Source organism: Panthera leo, chromosome D4 (assembly GCF_018350215.1).
Source record: "Panthera leo isolate Ple1 chromosome D4, P.leo_Ple1_pat1.1, whole genome shotgun sequence".
In the NCBI taxonomy this organism is placed as follows: domain Eukaryota; kingdom Metazoa; phylum Chordata; class Mammalia; order Carnivora; family Felidae; genus Panthera; species Panthera leo.
In genome coordinates, this window is record NC_056691.1 from 59,962,678 (window position 1) to 59,982,179 (window position 19,502).

The 19,502-nt window shown below is 48.1% G+C and overlaps 1 protein-coding gene across 4 annotated transcripts in view; it reads left to right on the top strand.

Annotated features, from left to right (window-relative positions):
• Positions 1-18,731, top strand: part of TMOD1 (tropomodulin 1) — an 86,181-nt gene extending 67,450 nt beyond the window's left edge. For 2 of the 4 annotated variants that reach the window (XM_042912534.1, XM_042912533.1), the window contains exon 9: positions 2,051-2,541. In XM_042912534.1, coding sequence (XP_042768468.1) covers positions 2,051-2,317 — 267 coding nt within the window. In that variant the 3' untranslated portion in view covers positions 2,318-2,541. Of the gene's footprint in view, positions 1-2,050; positions 2,543-10,479; positions 10,625-17,193 lie in introns of those variants that run through there. The other 2 variants (XM_042912535.1, XM_042912536.1) reach the window with 2 other exon arrangements.
• The last annotated feature ends 771 nt before the right edge of the window (positions 18,732-19,502 follow it).

Below are 19,502 nucleotides of genomic sequence, written 5' to 3' on the forward strand. Positions count from 1 at the left end.
CAAGCCTTCGGCAGCCCTGTCATGTGAATTTGCTGCGTCGGACTCCTGCATCTCTCGCGTGCCAGGGGCCTGCTGCTGCGTCGCCCGTTCCCAGCCCCTCCCCACTCCCACTCTTCCTGCCATTGCTGATCCTGCTTTATTGCAGGCAGGAGGGGCAGATCAACTGGAACGAAGGCATGCAGCAGGCTTAGCAGCAGCCCTGGGCCAAGGCTTGGGATTGGCTGCTCATGTGACTCCAGGCCTGGCTGGGCAGGGAGTCAGGGTCTACCCAGTGTCAGCTGAAACCTGACTCCTAGGGCAGAATGTTGGCCAAAAGTGACCCAGAGCACTGGCCTCAGGTCATTGTGCTGACAGCTGACAGAGAGTGAGCTGCCTACCTTCGCTCTCATTGTTGTCCACCGCTGCTGAGCACAGAGACAGAGCCAGGACTATCACCCTCCCCTTCCCTGAACACTCCGGGGTGAGAACATTCACTTCCCTGAGCCTCAGTTTCCTCACATGTAAAATGGGGATAATAAGAATCTCTACTTCTAAGGAGATGGCAGATATCATCTATGAAGTTGTTAACTTTCATAATTACTCTGAAGGTGACCTAGAGAATTCACACAGAATTCTAAGAGTTGATTTACTGAGTAGGTACCATGCATCCATTATCTCATTTAATGCTCCCAAAGACTTTTTGTGAGTGGGTATTATGACCCACCCCTGTCTTGTAGGTGAGGAAAGTAAAGTCCCAGGCAGGTTCTGTAACCTGCCCACAGGCACACGGGAAGTGACAGAGGCAAGATTAAGCCCAGGTTGATGTGACTCCACAGTCCGAGAAGTGTGCCTCCCTGGGCCCTCGACTCCTCCTTGGTTTGTGTGGGCCTTACTTGGCTTTCCTCAGCAGTCCCTTTCCCTTGGTGTGAGGCTAGAGCGCTGGTCACCACCTCCCCCCACCATCGTGGGAGCCTCTTTTCTGGTTCATCTCAGCGTTTGATGACTGCTGGCTGAACCCCAGGGCTGCACCGTGGGCTCTGTGTGTGAATGAGGCACCGGCTGTGCCCTCCGGTGAGTCCACGCTAGACAGGAAGGCAGACAAGTACAGAAATGATCATCAAACCGGGTGCTTCAGCCAGCCACAGACGGCAGGCCTTTGGGGAAGCAGTCTCAGTCAGGAGCGGGCATCACGGAGGGCTTGCCGGGGGAGATGGAGTTTGAGACAAACTCATAGGGGGGATAGCATCTCAGAGTGTGAGGCAGAGGCCGTGACATCTCAGGTGCAGTGAACCTCATGAACAAAAAGAATGAGAGGGGAAAAGCCATGGAGCCCATCCAAACAAGACTAATGGTGCCCCGGAGGAAGCCAGAGAGGGAGCTGGACATCCAAAGGGCTCTGACTGGGGAGGTTGAGTGAAAGTGGGCTGTGGGCTGTGATCTGCACCAGTCCGTGCCATGTTCCAGGAAGATGGTTCCTACCTGGGTAGGAGAGAATTGAGGGCAGGCGTCAGCACCTGGGAGACCAGGGTGGGGGGCAGGGGTGCTATGACTGCCCAGATGAGGGGAGTCCGTAGGGTGGTCTTCCCGCAGGCCTGCAGTCTAGGGAAGGCCACCCGTGCCTCTCACAGTGCAACTCTCCACGGTGCCCCAGCTCTGGGCCCTGAGGCATGTGCCAAAGAGGAGGTGATGAGTGGCATTTGATTTATTCCTCATTCTTGGTTAGTCACCGCGGTCCTCAGAGGCCACAGCTTTCCCTTCAGTTCTTGTGCCTGTAACCTGTGTTAGTGAGCCTCTGTCCTCCTTCTTCCTTATACGGCCAAAGAAAGGAGAAAGGGACTTGTGGAGTTCTACCCTAGTGACAAGAGCCTTGCTGGCTGGCTCAGGACCCAAATCTGGGAACTGGGATCCTGGGGCTGTTTGTTTACCTAGCCATCTCTCTTTATCTCCGAGCAATGTTGTGCTGCCATCTGAAGTGGCCCTGAGCCGGCAGTGAGGGTGGGAGGGGGCAGAGAGGTCCTGACCCAGAGATGAGGGCATTGAGGAAACATCTAGCCCAGCCCTCCTTTTGCAGGTGGAGAAATTGAGGATCAAAGAAGGGATGGGACGTGCTGAGGTCACGGATCAAGTTAGTGTCAGACCTGGGCCAGAACTGAGGTATCCCACCTTCCAGACGGGCTGCATTTACGGGTGGACGGGAGAGACCCTCAGCCCCCAGGAGCAGGGGCCACATATGGGGTGCCTGCCAGCCGTCTCCATCCCAAGTTGGCCAAATCCAAATGGTGATTCTCTGTCCCTCTTGTTTTGCCCTCCTTACTCCCATCAAAGCCGCCCCCAGTAGGCCCTTCCCTAGGACCCCAGGGCACAGGGTTCTCCCTGCCCCTCAGAACAGACAAGGTCTCCCCTTGAAACATGACCCTTCACCAAATAAAGGTATGTGCAATGTCTGGGGGGTATTGGCTGGATTTCTCACATTTCATTCCAATATTTGACAGTGAGGATATACTTCATATTTTGAAATGAGGCTAAAGGAATAGATTGCATTTTCTTGTTTACCCAGATTGGATTAGCTTCCTAGCGCAAATAAATTTAGAAAGAAAACAAGGGGCACCTGGGTGGCTCAGTCGGTTAAGTGTCATGCTCAGGTCATGGTCTCACTGTTCACGAGTTCGAGCCCTGCGTCGGGCCCTGTGCTGACAGCTCGGAGCCTGGAGCCTGCTTCAGATTCTGTGTTTCTGTCTCTCTGTGTCCCTCCCCTGCTCATGCTCTGTCTCTCTCTCAAAAATAAATTTAAAAAAAAAAGGAAAGGAAGGAAGGAAGGAAGAAAGAAAACAAAAGCCACACTGGACTAAGATCCTGAAGGTTTTCACACATGGTGACACCCCCTTTAGATTACACACTCATGGCAGCTGGCTAAATTTTTCTTTTAAATGAGGATGAATAGGGGGCGCCTGGGTGGCTCAGTCGGTTAAGCGCCAGACTTTGGCTCAGGTCATGGTCTCACGGTCTGTGGGTTCGAGCCCCACGTTGGGCTCTGTGCTGACAGCTCAGGGCCTGGAGCCTGTTTCGGATTCTGTGTCTCCCTCTCTCTCTTGCCCCTTCCCTGCTTGTGCTCTATCTCTCTCTCTCTCTCTCAAAAAATAAATACACATTAAAATTTAAAAAAAAATAAATGAGGATAGGATGAATATGACTTTTGTCTGCAAAAAAAAAGGAAAACACACTCTTGAAACCACGTGAGCAAGACCTCTTGACCAGTCATGTTCTCTCTTTTGTTCCTTATACATTCAGCTTCTAGGCAGCAGCTCCTGGCTTGTGCACAATTTTTGTGTCTGTGTGTACTAAAGTAATTCAGCCTGGAAATACCCAGCCTCTGTGGGAGAACAGGCATGTGTCACCATCACTTCCTCGAAATGCCAATTATGGCCTTTTACTGACCTTGCTCCTCAGGGAGAAATGAGATAGAGTCAGTGGAAATGAGGGAAAAACAATATGATGTTGAAAAAATCACTTTCCTACGCAGATCAGCATGAGTCAGAATAAAGATTTGTGACCATAACCATATTGCACCATGTCCAGCCCCCAGTGGAGGCTACACTCTGTTCTGAAAAGCCAAGAGCTTTCCAGACAGGAGACAGACTGACCCAGGGGTTATCTGTCTTCAAGTCTCTGACACTTGAAGTCAAACAAGGATCAAATCCAAGCTAAGCCTCAGCTCTGTCACATTCTTGCTGTGTAATGGTGGGGAGGAGTCACTTAATGTACCAATGCCTCAGTTTCCTCACCTCTAAAATGGACCTGGAATGTGTCTTCTCCCAATAAAGGAGAGGTGATATTTCTATTGTTAATTAGATCAGTTGGTGGTGGAAGAGTAGGCTGGGGGGCATTGACCTCTGAGAGATTCTAGCTGTATCCTGTGCAGGACACAACTTTTTACAAAAATTTTGTTGATTTTTGAGAGAGAGAGAGAGAGTGAGAGAGAGAGCGAGCATAAGCAGGGGAGGGGCAGAGAAAGAGGGAGACACAGAAGAGAGGGAGACACAAAATCCGAAGCAGGCTCCAGGCTTATGAGCTGTCAGCACAGAGCCCGATGCGGGGCTCAAACCCACAAACCGTGAGATCATGACCTGAGCTGAAGTCGGACGCTTAACCGACTGAGCCACCCAGGTGCTCCTGCAGGAAACAACTTTTTATCTCCTTCCTCTCCTCCCTTATTTTCTTTTCTACTTATGTTTACTTTTTATGAAAGTGTAACTTACATATAGTAACAAATATACCCTAAGTGGACAGCTCAATGGATATATATTTATATTTATATTTATATTTATATTTATATTTATATTTATATTTATATTTATATTTATATGGATTTATATACCTGTATAATTGTTATATTATTATATAATAATATATTGTATAATACACAGACCTGGGTAATCAGCACCAAGATCAAGGCACAGAACATTTCCAGCACCTCATATGCTGCCCCCTCAATTAATACTTTCCAAATGCAATCATGTCATGATTTCTATCACCATAGATAAGTTTTGCCTGCTCTTAAATGTCACGTAAATGGAATCCCATGTATGTGCTGTTTTGTGTCTGGCTTTTATTGCTCAGCATTGCCTGTGAGTGTATCAGTTATCTATAGCTGTGTAACAGATTACCCTTCAAAATTTAACAGCTTAAAATAACAATGAACATGTATGAGCTCACAGTTTCTGAGAGCCAGGAATCCAGGAGCAGTTTGGTCGCATGGTTCTAGCCCAAGATCTCTGACAAGATTGCAGTAGAGTGCAGTCTGAAGGCCTGACCAGGGCTGGAGAAATTGCTTCCAAGATGGCTTCCTCCATGGCTGTTGGCAGGATTAGTTCCTTGCCTTGTGGACCTCTTCACCAGGCTTGAGTGTCTGCTTGAGTGTCCTCACTAGATGGCAGCCAACTTCTCCCAGAGCGAACGATCCAACGCGGAGAAAGAAGAAAGCCACAAATGCCTTTTATGAGCCAACCTTGGAAGTTACACAGTCACTTCTGCCATGGTCTATCTGTGAGAAGTGAGTTACTAAGCACAACCACCCTCAAGGGGTGGGGAATTAGGTTCCGCCTTTGGAAGGGAGAAGGATCAAAGAATTGGCAGATATACTTTAAAATCACCAAAGTGAGAATCCGCTGGGCTCTTTTCCTTTGCTGCAGTTTGGCCAGAAAGACCTTTCTAACCAGCAGAGGTACCCAGGGATGGAGCAGGGTGCCTCACAGGTGATGTGCTCCCATCCCCAGGAGCGTGTAGGGAGAACCGAACTAGGCAGCTGCGATTTTGAAGGAATTTTAATATCAGCCGGCATTTGTGACTCAACTCGGACTAGATAATTCCCAGGGCTCCTTTCTGTTGTTTTCTCAAGTATTCCCAGTTGCCCACATCTTCTGTATCACAAAGAAAAGGCTATGATTGGCCCCATCAGATGTACAGAGTGAGCTTCTTGATGCCCGTGGTGCCTCTGGCCACAATGGGGGTCTCAGAGCCAGCCACTCTAGGCCACAGCTGAATTCCACCTCAGGCATTGGTTGGTGGTTCTTAAGCCAGCGAATCTGGTCATCTTCTCATCAGACTGATAATACTCAGCCACAGGAAAGGTGTGAGGAAACGGGAGCCGTTGTCACTGCCGAAGGGCCCGTCAGCATTTGTACCCTCTTGGCAGAGCAGTCACAGTTTTAACCCCAAATACGCCTGTCTTTGAACCCAGCCATTAGCCATTCCACAGCCCCACGTCCAGCCGAAAGACTGGCTCCTGCCCCTGCAAAGCCACTGCCGCCTGGCGTGTAACGAGGAAAATGGAAGCGAACTAAATATCCAGCTGTATCCGGGCATCCCCTGAAGCCGTTCAAAGGGATGAAGAAGCTCTGAATGTACTGACTTGGAAATATCTCCAGAAAATGTTACATGAAGAACGCACGTTGCAGAACAATGCAGATGATACGACTCCATTTAAGAAAAACATTTAAAACTCCGTGTACTTTTATTATATACTTCATAGACACAATCCAAGGCAACACACCCCATTGGCCATGGTGCTCACTCTGTAGAAAGGGGGTAGGATTCGGATAAGGGAGGTGAGGGAAACTCTCTGACTTTATTCAATCTGTCTTAGTATCATCTGAATGTTTAATAATGAGATTATATTTATTCCCAAGTGATTGGTTTAATTCTTAAGCACATCTGAAGGTGGGGGTGGCAAGAGTTCTTCCCCACCCTTATCTCCCTGGCTGTGCTGCCAGAGTCTGCTGTGGCCAGTCCTGGCATGACCTGCCCTTGGGTTCTGCTGTCCAGGGGCTCCTAACTGCCCCTCACCCACTGTCCAGGTGGCCTAATTTTTTAATGCCCTCCAAGCAAGCCATTCATGGATGCACAGAATGCAGGTCCCAGGGGCCTTAAAGGTCACAGAACCTAGGCCTTCCCCACTCCTAATGACGTCTAGGAGACTCTCCCAAGGCACCACCCTGCCCTCTGTCCATACACCTCCAGGGACGGGCAGTCTATGGCCTTACCAGACAGTTCCTTCCATGTGCAGACACTGTTACTGGTTAGATCACAATCCCGCACTCTGAGCCAAACCCCATCTGCCTGTAGCCCCCGTTATCAGCCCTACACCCAAGTGAGGTGGGAACCAGCAAACCCTGGAGTGAAACTCCTGTGTTCAAATCCAGGTTCTGTAACCAACTGGCTCTGTGATTTGGGGGAAATTTATTAATACTCTGTTCTTCATGTACCTTACCTACAGGATGAAATTAATCGTACATGCTCCATAGATGTATGGGGAGGAGAAAATGAGTTAGCTTATCAAAAGTGCTTATGGCATTGCCTCACACACAACGATCACTCAGTAACAAATATTTGAAAAATAAGAGATCAGAGTTTTAGTCCTGGCAGTGTCCCCATGGGCTCTTCTCTCATCTGAAATGATTGAGACCTTCTAGTCTCAGAGTCGCTGAAGAGGGACAGCCTGAGATAAAGCAAGTGTGACGCTTCTTAAGATGTGTGCACATTTTCTATTTTACTCTTTAATGTAAAAATAATAGTTTTGGTCAAAGATTGACACTCTGGGAAGGCTGGCCATGATTATCTAGTAGAATCCTGTATTTTCTTGAATATACCCAGAAACCTCTGCATGTATCCCAGGGATATTGGACCCTAGTTTGAGAATGTGGGCCTAGAGGATCCTCTGAAGTCCTTCCAGTGTCAGGTCAAGGTCAAGCCCTGGCTCTGGCATTAAACAGAGGGAGCACAGTCCAGCTCCCATGAACACATGGGTTCAGTTGACTCATCTCTAAGACAGAAGGGCCAGTCCCTGCCTGCCCTGCCTCCCCAGTGGTTAGGGAGGTTGAAAGGGGGCAGTTTGCACTGGGTGCTTGGTGCTTTGGACCGAGTGGCATGGAGTGTCAGCTCTGCGGAAGCAGCCCTTGAAGATGCTGGAAGCCCCTCCACTCAGGGGAGATCAGTGCTTCCTAAGACCACCCCATCCTAAGTCCTAATAGAGCTTTCCCGGAAAGTGACCTCAAGGAGAGGCCAGGCTTCCTGCTAAGTGGGGTGGGCGGAGGACCTTCCAGTTCCTTCTCGGGCCCTTATATGGTCCCTGTACTACCGGCCAGGCCAAGCGGACCAGAGCCCAGGGCTGTGCTGAGTCCTCTGAGGACAGGCCTGAGCTCTTCTCAGCCCTTTCAGGAGCCGTGACAGATGGGTGATGGAACTTCGCCAGTGTCACTCTACCTGCCCAGCTTGGCGTTGCCGGCCCCGAGTGAACTCAGACAGGCTCTCGTGAAGTCAGAGTACCTGGGAGGAGTCCTCCAGCAAGAGTCTCAACTGTGGTACATGCTTGTCCCTTTGGATGGTGGGCTAATGTGTCCTCTCAACCCTCCTGTGTTGTTGTGCATCAACCGTGTTCCTATTTCCTCCATTCAGTTCAATTCCTTGACCTTGACCTGGAGATGCTGGGTATTATGTGCTATCCAAGGGCTCACAGTCTAGGGGAGCACCATTGAAAAGAATCTTCTGTGATGATGGAAATGTTCTGTATCTGCACTGACCTAATTGCCAGTGCAACTAAGGAACTGAATTTTAAATTTTATTTAATTATTCAGATTTCAAAATTCGATCAAAAAATAGAAGATCTGAATAGACATTTTTCCAAAGAAAACATACAGATGGCCAACAGGTACATGAAAAGATGCTCGACACCACTGATCATCAGGGAAATGCAAATCAAAACCACAATAAGCTATCACCTCACACCTGTTAGAATACCTAAAATAAAAAGGACAAGAAATAACAAGTGTTGGTAAGGATATGGAGAAAAGGAAACCCTTGTGCTCTACTGGTGGGAATGTGACTCAGTGCAGCCACTGTGGAAAACAGTATGGAGGTTCCTCAAAATGTTAATTAAACCAATCTATCTGCCATAAGATCCAGCAATCCCACTCCTGGGTGTTTATCTGAATAAAACAGAAACACTAATTCAGAAAGATATATGCACCCTCGTGTCCACTGCAGCATTATTTACAGTAGCCAAGATATGGAAACAACTTAAGTGCCCACCAGCGGGTGAATGGAAGATGTGGTGTATATATATATGCAATGGAATATTACTCGGCCCTAAAAAAGAAGGAAATCTTGCCATGTGCAAGGCATGGATGAAGCTTGAGGGCATCATGCTGAGTGAAGTAAGTCAGACTGAGAAGGACAGATACCTAGGATCTCACTTATATGTGGAATCTAAGCAAAAACAAAACCAGAAGACAACCAAGGTCATAGATACAGAGAACAAATTGGTGTTGCCAGAGGTGAGGGGTGAGGTGGGGGGTGAGATGGGTGAAGGGGGCCTCATTGTCCCGGCTAGGACCCCCAGGACAGTATTAGTGAAAGTGAACATTCTTGTCTTGTTCCTGCCCTGAGGGGGAAGGTCTTTAAACCTTGATGTAATGTTTAGTTTGCTCTCCATGTCTTTTCGGATCTCTTTAAGATTATGTTTATTTTGAGGGGTGCTTGGGTGGTTCAGTCGGTTAAGCATCTGACTCTTGATGTTGACTCAGGTCATGATGTGACCTCAGTCAGATCATGGGATCGAGCTCTACACTGACAGTGCAGAGCCTGCTTGGGATTTGCTCTCTCCGCCCCTCCCCCACTTGGACACGAGCTTGCTTGGGCTCGCTCTCTCTCTCTCTCTCTCTCTCTCCACCCCCTCTCTTTCTCTCAGAAATAAATAAAAACTTTTTAAAAGATTGTGTTTATTTTGAATGTTTTTTAATGTTTATTTTTGAGACACAGAGAGAGTGTGCACGAGCAGGGAAGGCTCAGAGAGAGAGGGACACAGAGACTTTGAAGCAGGCTCCTCACTGTCAGTGCAAGGGCTCGAACCCACAAATTGTGAGATTGTGACCTGAGCTGAAGTCAGATGCTCAACCGACTGAGCCATTCAGGTGCCCCAAGATTATGTTTATTTTGTATGTGTTATTATACATAGTAACAGAAAACTCAAACAATAAGATACAAAGAAGAAAATAAAATCTCTCCCAAATCCCACCACCACCAGCACACTGGCTGGCTCTTTCTAGGCATATATATGTGTATGGAAAATCCATGTAACTTTACTTAAATATGACCTGTTTTGCAACTGGGCTTTTTTTTCTCCATATTGTTTCATGGTCATCTTCCCAGGCCTGTGACCAAAGATTTGCATTATCATCTGATATCTGTCATGTTCTCTTGTAAAACTCAATTATCATTTGATATTATTGGAACAATTCTCCATGAATGTCTAAGTTGCTTCCCTTTCCCCCCACTATTATAAGCAAGACTGAACATCCTCATTATATCCTTCTCAAGATTGTATATTGTAAGGTTTTTCCTTTTCTTTTGTTTTCTTTCAATCTTTGTCACTAGAGATCTTGGGGTAGGGAACTAACATGATCAGAAGGAGGCTTCAGAAAAATGAACTCTGGGCATTCCCAACTTACTGTGGGACCTTAGGCAAATCCTTTCCCCTCTCTGGGTCTCTCCATTTCCTTCATTTGGAAATTGAAAGGATTCGTCTAAGTAACTGGTTACCAAACCTGGCTGTATATTGACATCACCTGGGAGTTTTAAAAGCCACAGACACCTGAGTCTCATTCCTGAAGAGTTGGATTTAATTAATATGGGGTATAGCCAGGGCAGTGGAATTTTTAATCTCCTTGAGACTCGTTGAAGATCCTTCCTGCTCGAGTTTTGTAGAAAGGATGCTGTGGGGCAACGAAAAGATCTGTTCTTGGCATCCAGCAGGCCTGGGTTTGAATCCCAGCTCATTCGCTCCTGGTGTGTGACCCTTCACCTTCTCCAAACTTCCAATTCCCCGTTCTTGGGGGTGGAGTCGGGGAGTGGTTAAAATCCCCGCCCACTACGCAGGGTTTCTGCTAGTAGAAAAGATTCCTGCACAAAAGGGATGAGTAGTGACTCCTGTTCTTTTCTTGACCAAAGAGCCAACCTCTGGGCAACAAAGTGGAAATGGAGATAGTAAACATGTTGGAAAAAAACGCAACGCTTCTCAAATTCGGCTACCACTTTACGCAGCAGGGGCCCCGGCTGCGGGCGTCCAACGCAATGATGAACAACAACGACCTTGGTAAGTGGAAATGTGCTACCCAAAAACCTGCCCGTGGCTTTCCCACCTGTCCTGGAGGTTGTGGGGGTGGTGTGCGGATATGGCAGGGAATGTTCCACTGATACCTTCTCCAAGGGAGCCCTCTTCTTGAGCCTCACTCCTGACTACCACCTTGGTTACATTTCCTAGTTTTCTGTATTGGCGCCCGACCTACTGCCTCCCCTAGACTGTGGGTGACTCATCTGCAGGAGCTGAGGCTGAGCACTCCTCCCCTCCCCGGGGGGCTCAGCACAGCGCAGGGCTGGAGCCCGAGCGCACCCTGGGCGCCTTGTTTGGCTGAGTGAGAGGACATGTGGCGGGCCACAGGCTCACCGTGAGTCTTTTCCTCTTTGAATACCCTCCTCTGAGCTCAGAGTCCTCTCAGGACCATCGGGTCTGGCTCTAGTCCCTGCCCCCAAAGCCACCAACTAGCACCACTACCCAAACCCCATGCCTGGGAAACCTCATAGCACTTTAAGGTAAAAGTTGAAAATGTAAGTTAAACAGGTTACATTCATTTCTTCTTAGTTAAAGGCATAGTTATTATTTTTTTTCCAAAAAGGAAACAAAAGAAAATGTCACATTTTTATGAGCATCTGCCCAATAGGTATACAAGTCAGTTAATGAAAAGTGAGATCAGTCATTGACTGACTTACAGGCGTCTGTTGTTCTCAACCTCTGTGCATAGTTATTTATGATGGGTATTCCTGCTGGCTGCTAAAAGGACTTGATACTGTGTCCAAAATGGACTATGTCTGCTAAGGCTGTAGGAAAATAAGAGGGAAAAACAGCAAGAAAAGGAGGAGGCCTAATATGTTAACATAATTGATCATTACATTTAGCTGTGAGTTTTCTAGAACCAAGGCAAGAAGACAAACCAAGTTACATTATTCTTGTTACCAAAGAGAAGGAAGTGTAACAAGTTCAGAAAGAAAGAAAAAGGATGAGAGCTTCTTTCTGGGATTGGATTATGAAATAACTATATGTTCTAAAGGAAAAGGTCTTCGGTGAGTTTTTGATCAGATTCAAGCCTGTTCTACACATGGGGGTTTTGGTTTTTGCTTCGAGCACTCAGCAAAATGCAAATAGCCTAATACTAAAGCACATCTCAAATCTGAGGCTAGGTTAACACCCGGAAAAATAGAGGGGGGTGTGTAGGTGTGTGTGCACAGACCCGATGCACAGAGAACCACGTACACTTTAGATTGAGTTACTCAATTCAACAAACGTTGGTCAAAGTCCTGTAGGGCGCTGGGTGTTGAAGTTACAGGTTCCTGCTCTAGAGGGACATGTTCCCTGCCATCCTTCTGACCACATCGTTCTTATGCCTCAGTTGATAGAGCGCTACCACAGTACCTATAAGAAGTTATTCATTCATTGCTCGCCACATAGATGCCACTTTTTTCTAGAGCTGCGGGTCTAGAAAAGTCCATACAACAAAGAGACAAAAATGCACCTAGTATCCTGGTTTATCTGAAGTGCCCTTATTTAAAATAAACACAAACAAATAATTATCAGTCATTATTGTATAACAGAGGTGATAGCTACCCTGAACTGTTGAGGAAGGCCAGCAATCTAGATGCTTGTGGCCAGCTGTGATCTGGCTTCAAAACCAGCACTAAAGGCCTTGAGTTCTGTTCCAACATGCCGTAGCCTGACATTTTCCCCTCCCAGTTTAGATTAAGCTGCTTTTGTGCCCAGGGCTGCCTATCCCAGGGCTAACCCAGCTTTTGTCTTCTAGTGGCAAAATGGTCTGGAGGCCTTTTCTAGGGACGGAAGTTCCAGATGACTGGAGGTCAGGGGTGCTGCGGTGGGGGAGGGGCACCAGGCTCAGCTGTGGGTTGGATAACCTGGCCCTTGGGGACACGCCCAGTCCTGAGAGTCTGTGACTCCAAATCCCAGGCCTGACTCCTATCTCCAGCAGCTTCTGAGGTTCTGGCCGGACCCTAGGGTGCTGGAGCTGGAAGGCCTTCACCCCCCAGTTCCCTTACAGGAAAACAGAAGCCTGGGAGGGACTGTCCTTCTAGACAGTGGCTCAGCCAAATCACACCAGAGATTACAGCAGGCACTTTTGGAGCAACTTTTGTGTCCCAGGACTGTGCCAGGGGACATAAAGGGAGCAGAAAGGCTAGTTCCTTGACTCCAGAGCCTTTAAAACAACCTTACGGGAGAGAAAAGACTCAAGGGCGTGCCTAAAAATTCAAGAATGCCTACACCCTGTACCCAGACAACGTGAGGAAGTGACTTGCGAAGACAGAGTCCAGTTAAGCAAAACATCCCCATTGGAAGTGGGCCTTTAGCCAGCCTTGCAAGGAAGTGCTAGATGGTGGGGGAGGTCAGGAGGCATTCTTGGTGGGGGGACCTAGTATTTTAGATAGGAGAGACAAAGATCCAAAAGGTTTGGAGGGACTGTTAGAGGGAGTTAGACCTAGAAGGAAAAGCAGGAACTCACAGAGAAGGGAAGGAAGGGCATTCCAAGCAGAAGGAACAGAATGGGCAGAGGTAGGACCAGGAGTTTGGTGATGAAAGCCGGTGGGAAGTGAGACTGTGGCAGTTTCCTGGACAGGACTGACAGGTGATAAAAATAATGGGCCTCCGGGTCACCCCAAGGAACTGTGCAGCTCTTCCTTCGGGGTTTCCCGCCAAAGGAATTAGAGCAGAGTCATTTAAGTGATTACATGCAACATCGAGTGTTGTTTGGTGAAGTAGTATTTCTAGCTTTGAAGGCCAGTTTGTGCCCATCTGCTAATTTTTATAACAGAAACGCATCTGCTTCTGATAGCATACCAGTCTCCTCCTGCAAAAGAGAAGTCCTTTCTTTGCAGCATGTTCTCATCCCGCTGTCAGTGCTCCGATGAAGCAAGCTTCCATGCTTTCCAGCTGAATGTTTCTTTATCCCCGAGAGCCTCCTGCAGGCCCTGCCCAGCCACTGTGGTGGTCAGCAGTGTTTACTGTCAAGGAGAGCGGACCGGGCCCAGCCTCTCCAGTTTTCTGACTCAAGCCTGCCTCTGCTGGCTCCTGGCCCCCTACTTGGTAGTCTCCAGTGGGTTTTGCCTGCCTGTAGGGTGGGTGGGCTCTTCCTTGGGGGATATTGATCCCCGAGGCCAGAGGTCAGCCAGTGCCTCTGCAGCTTTCCGGGACCCATTCTGACTGGCGTGTCTTGGGTCCTTCCCATCCTGTGCACTGAGCTGCTAACAGAGTGTCCTGTGGAGAGAGAGTAGGGCACCAGGCCTACGGCGGTGTCAGGAAGGAGCCGCGGATCCCCATCTATGTTTTCCCACAGCGATACCTCAGATGACTCCTCCCTCTACACTATTTATAGCTCAGAGGCTAAGCATGGCTCTCAGGTCCTGTAAATCTGCCCCCGGAGCTCTCTCCACTTAATGAAATCTGAATTGCGAACTCCAAGTGAAGACCGCTGTACGTGTGGAGGTGGGGAGGGGAGGAGGATTAACATGTTTAAAGGCAGCAAACACTCCTTCATGGGAAAGTCTCTCTTCTGTATTCTCAAGGAAGACTTTCCTAACAAGTACCCCAGATCAATTCCATCATCTTCCCCCAAAACCATCTCAGGAAAAGGTGTTAACTTCCCTCACAGCCATTCAAGCCAGAAATCTGGGCCTCTCCCTGTATGCTGCCCCCTCCCCAGCCGGTCAGTCACCTCCTGGCCACCTCCCTTGCCTGCCTCATGTCAAGCCCTCAGCGCATTCGCCTCACATCCTGCGACTTCTGTGGGCTCTCCAGCTTCTCTAGGGCGAGGATCCCTCACGGGGTGCCCATCCCAAGGTTTGTTCTGTCGCTCTGCTTAGTACACTTGCTGGGCTCCCACTGCTGTCAGGAGCGAGTCCTGGGCACGGCCCACATGACCCTTAACGATCATAGCTGATGCTTACACAGCGCTTCCTGTGTGCCAGGCACTGCTGTGAACACTTCCTATCTTACGCATGTGAGGCTCCCAACAACCAGGTGAATTAGATCCTACTATCATCCCCAGTCTACAGTGAGGCAAGAGATAAGAATACCTGCAGTCATTGGATGCAAGAAGGGTTTGGGCCGCAGCCTGATCTCGGAGCCTGTGCCCCCCACCTCCCCTCTTGGTGAGAGGCCCTGCTGGACTTCTCTCTCGACACCCCTGACAGGCCATCCTCTTGCTCTGTATTAGCACCAACCAGGCCAGGTAGCTTGAGTGAGCCTCCCAGTGACCCAGGCCAAAGTATCCCTGTAGAGGGCCATTCCTCCTAACCTTTCCCTTCCCACAGTCTATCCTTTTACCCTTCAAGGTTCAGTGGACCCGTTCCCTGCCATCCTTCTGACCCCACCATTCATTCTGCCTCATAGTTGATAGAGAGCTACCTGAGTACTTGTAATATTTCATCAAACTTACTGTTGGTATAGCTTGGTGCCCTGTTAAGCTAGATCTTTATTTCTGATCCTTGTGCTTGGCATATAATAGCACCCAGTACATGCTATTGAATATATAAATGAATCTAAAATTCTTCTCAAAGACATGATGGAGATGTTCAAGTTTGGCAGGAAGTGGTGCAAGGAGTTCGAGCAGCAGATAGAGGCTGGCCCAGAAGACTTGAGATTCCTTCTGGCTTGGACAGTAAATGAGTCTGGCAGTTGCAATGATACGGGTTTTGCTTTAATGGAAGTAAAAAGCAGACTGAATTGAGGGAAGATATGGGGAGACTTGGCTCCTACTTCTAGTTCCGTCACATACTCACCGTGACTTGGGCCAAGTTACTTCCCTCTCTTGGCCTCAATTTCCTTCATCCTCAAAATGGAGAAAAATAATACTTGAGTAAGTGGCCGCTTTGCCCTTCTCCCCATCCAGTCCTTGTAAGAGTGAGTGCCAGCTAGGGAAACTGCACAGACCCAGCCCAGGGTACACGGCGAGGGCACGTGGGGGAAAAAGAAATCTGGGATCCCTATCTGTACCCCGAGCCATGGGCTGGAGACTCAAGTTCCTGTCCTGATTCTGCCACTCGCTCTTAGGGACCCTGAGACCTTTTCTTCTTCTCCAGGGAAAAGGAGCTCATGTCCTGGTGAGGATCAGATGTGTAAAATCTATGTAGACAGACCCAGGTTGTACTGAGGGAGGTGCTGGACTGAGCCTCCAGATGAGCCACACACCTTGTTTCTGTCTGGTACCAGCTTTATTACTTCGAGCAAGAAACATAGCCTTTCTGCCATACTTTCCTTATCTGTAAGTGGGAACGGTAACAACGCCCACATTCCAGAATTGGTGGTGGAGCTCCAGCGAGGTACTGAGTGTTAGCATGCTTGCTAACGTGATACTTAAAAGTCTAGTTCATGTAAACCCTCTGGTCACTTTGGACAAAATGTTTCCACTCTTTGGGTTTTGTTCCCTGACATTTCCAAGCTGTCAGACATTCTGGTAGTCTCTAGGACCTGAGCCGGATGCAGTGTCTTCTCTGTGGGAGACTGCCCACCGACATCCATTCATTACTCTTCTCACAGGGGTGGAGGGGTGGGTAGGAGGAGCTCAGGCACAGGGTGAACTCCAGGCCCTGGACTGGGTGACCTGTGTGCCCCTGCTCCCAGCCACAACCTGAGTAACCACGCCTTCCCGGGCGGCTCTGCTTTATATGCTCTGTGTCACGCACAAGCTGATTCGGTTCTTGTTGCAGCTCGTATGCGTCGATCTGGTGGCCGCAGGTCTACCGGCTCAGCTCGGGAACTGGAAGACATCTAAGTATAGACAGCCTTTTTTCCTCTTCTGCAATAGCTACCTGTCTCTGCCACACCAGCAGCCCCCTTGACTGCCACCCACCAGTTCTACAGACCTCTTTGACCTTTCTCTTGTGGCTGATCTAGCTTGCTGCTGCTTGATGTTCATCTGCCTACACTGTAATTCATTTCAAAACACTCCCCCTTGTTACAACAAAGGGCCTCCTTCCCCCTCCCCAGTCATCCTATAAGTTATGACTGGAGCCTGCAACCTCCCGGCTAGTGCTTTCCTCTTTATGGCATTTGACTACTTTGTATGTGAACAGTATTTGAGCTTCAATTGTCTTGCTCCTGGGAAAATGTCAAGGTTAACACTGAGGGGACACAGACGCTGCAAGGTAATCTTCAGGGTGGAAACTTTTTTACAAGGCAGGAGGCAGGCCAGGAGCTCTGATTAAGAGCTGTGGGAATTGATTCCAGCAGGTTAAGACCCTACTCTCATTAAGATCAACTGAACTTTAGCTCTTATCTGAGCTGGAGGAAAGGGCTTCAACTGCAGGGCCTCTTGTGTACAAAGCAAAAACCGTGGCGGTGGAGAAAGTCGGTTTTATGCCTGTGTGGTCAGCGGCTTAGAAGTAATTTATGAATGAGTCAGCGCTAACACAGACCCTCATCGGTGAACGCTGACCAGTGGGAGAGCCCTTACACAACTCACACGTAACTGTCCTTTAGAAAGACTTCACACTTTGCTAACCAAAAAGTTAGCAAGAAGCTTCACAGGGCTTTCTCAGAGCCACAGAAATGGTTCCCGATGCACACAGTCAACTGGCTTATATCTCCTCTCCATTCCTTTCCAGTGAGGAAGAGGAGGCTCGCAGACTTGACTGGGCCCATCATCCCCAAGGTCCGAAGTGGTGTCTAATGTGTGAAGGGGACGACCATGCCTTTGAACTGCACACGTTCTACTGATAATCTGTGCTCTGCAGTGGAAACCAGAAGGCAAAGTGCCGGCACAAAACCCTTTCGTGGTTCAGTTCTTTATGCACTAAGGTTTTTAGGTTAACTAGTGGTTGTAGTTGAAAATTTTATAAACTATGGTTAATGTGAAGTTTTCCTTTAGTCACAGAAGTTCAGTCTGGTTATTATTTAAAAACTAAGAAGACCCCAAACCAACAGATCTTACTGAAGACGTTCTAGCATGGGACTTAAGCCTGGGAGCCCAATTTCAGGGGCCTCACTGCGTGGTGTTTCAGGTGTGTTTAGAATGTGTAACGCACAAACAGCACGCTCTTCCGCATGGCTGAAAAGCATTATAAAATACTTTATTATGAATTTGATCTTAGGCATTTAGTGAACAGATCAACGTTATTAATCCTCCTTTAAATTTTAAGAACCTCAAGATTAAAGTTGCCCAACTGATCAGTGGGTCAGGAAGCACAATGTTGCCCCCCATGAAAGAGCGATTGAAGGCCACAGAGCTCTGCCATGATTCAAAGAACATGAGGTTCCTTTTGCTGGATATGAGGAAATGATTGAAAAGCCAGTGAAATTGCAAGTTGCAAAAGCCATCCTTTCTTCACCAATCCCAGGCAGCAAACATTTCCCTGAGTGTTCTTTAGGAACATCTGGGATTTATTTCCCATTTAATATTGGAATCAGAAATAATGTTTTCCTTACTCAGTGTCAACCTCAACGATGTGAAAACCTATGGCCAAATACTTGAAAACACCTTTCTGTATTGCACAGTGGGCCAATGGCTTCTGGGAGGTAAAACAATAGGGAAATTTCTAGTCCATTACGGCCATAGTTAAAGACTTCAACCATGTGTCACATCACCACTGATCTCGTCTGTCAATTAAGCCTCTGAAGGCCAATGGTGAAGAAAATCCAGATATTAAAGAATTAGGAAACCCTGGCCAAACCATCCCAAGACGATTATTCTGTAAATGTAATATTGGTGTTTCTGCCAGATCCCTTTTTCACATCATGTGCATCTCTTGGGACCCAGCAAAAAAAAGGTTAAGCCACAATGCCCTTGTGCCTTTTAATATACCACAGTGCCAGTTAAACTAGCATTTCTGTTGCTCGGGAGTTATTTTCATGAGTGATTCAGCAAATCTTATGACAAAGGACAGCCCAAATAGCTGACGAGCACAGACTAAGCTGCAGAGCACCGAGCGGAGGCTATTGACGAAAAAGGCAAAGTCTTGCACACTGAACTGTGATGATGTGGACGGTACAGGGTAACCAGAGGTGGAGCCAGGGCCTCACCGCTAAGGGAGAGTGTCTACTGAGGCTGCAGGTGGGCCCAGGAGTGGCACCATGCTGCAGGGATGGCCCTTCCCACTAGGCTTCTCCTTGAAACACAACTGCAGCTGTATTCTGCGTCACTGGAAACTGTGATATAAGATTAAATCTGTTGGTCTATGGACGGTTGCGTATGTATTTCTTGCGACTAGGGTGACAGGGACACATGCCTGACATGTTGGCCAGAAGGCTGGGAAACTACCATGGCAACGCAGAATGACCTCCCTCAAAATGTGTCTTCTGTCCCAAGGTGTTCATCTAAAAACTGCCCAAATGTCAGCGTCCTCGAGCTAATTTGAATCTTCCAAAAAGAATACTTAAAGCTAAGCGTGTGGGTATTGGGGGAAGCAGAGACTATATTAGGGGGGAGCACTCTCACAAAAACCAAATCAGTAAAAAAATGAAGGTGGGCCACATCTTTAAGACCATCTGCTCCATCAGATGAGCTATTAGTTTAGACTAGGGAATGGCAATTTTTTTTCTATAAAGGGCCAGATGGCAAATATTGTCAGTCTTGCACACCACAAGGTCTCTGTTGTAACTTAATTCTGCCATAGATCATGTGTAAATGAATGGGTGTGGCTATTGCAATAAAACTTTATTTACAAAAAAGCAGGAAGCAAGTCAAATGCCATAGTCTGCAGATCCTGACTTAGCCTCTCAGGCTGCCAGAGAGCCGATGAGGTCAGAGGTGGTGGATGGTAGGTGACCTGAGTGGCCTGCTTCCAAGGAGTCCACCTCCAGGGCTATAGCTTTCACGCTTCTGCCACCAGGGTGGACAAGTCTGCTGACAAGCCCAATGACTACTACCAGCCTGCTGCATGGCACAGAGAGGGCATGACCTGGTCACCAGGCTCAA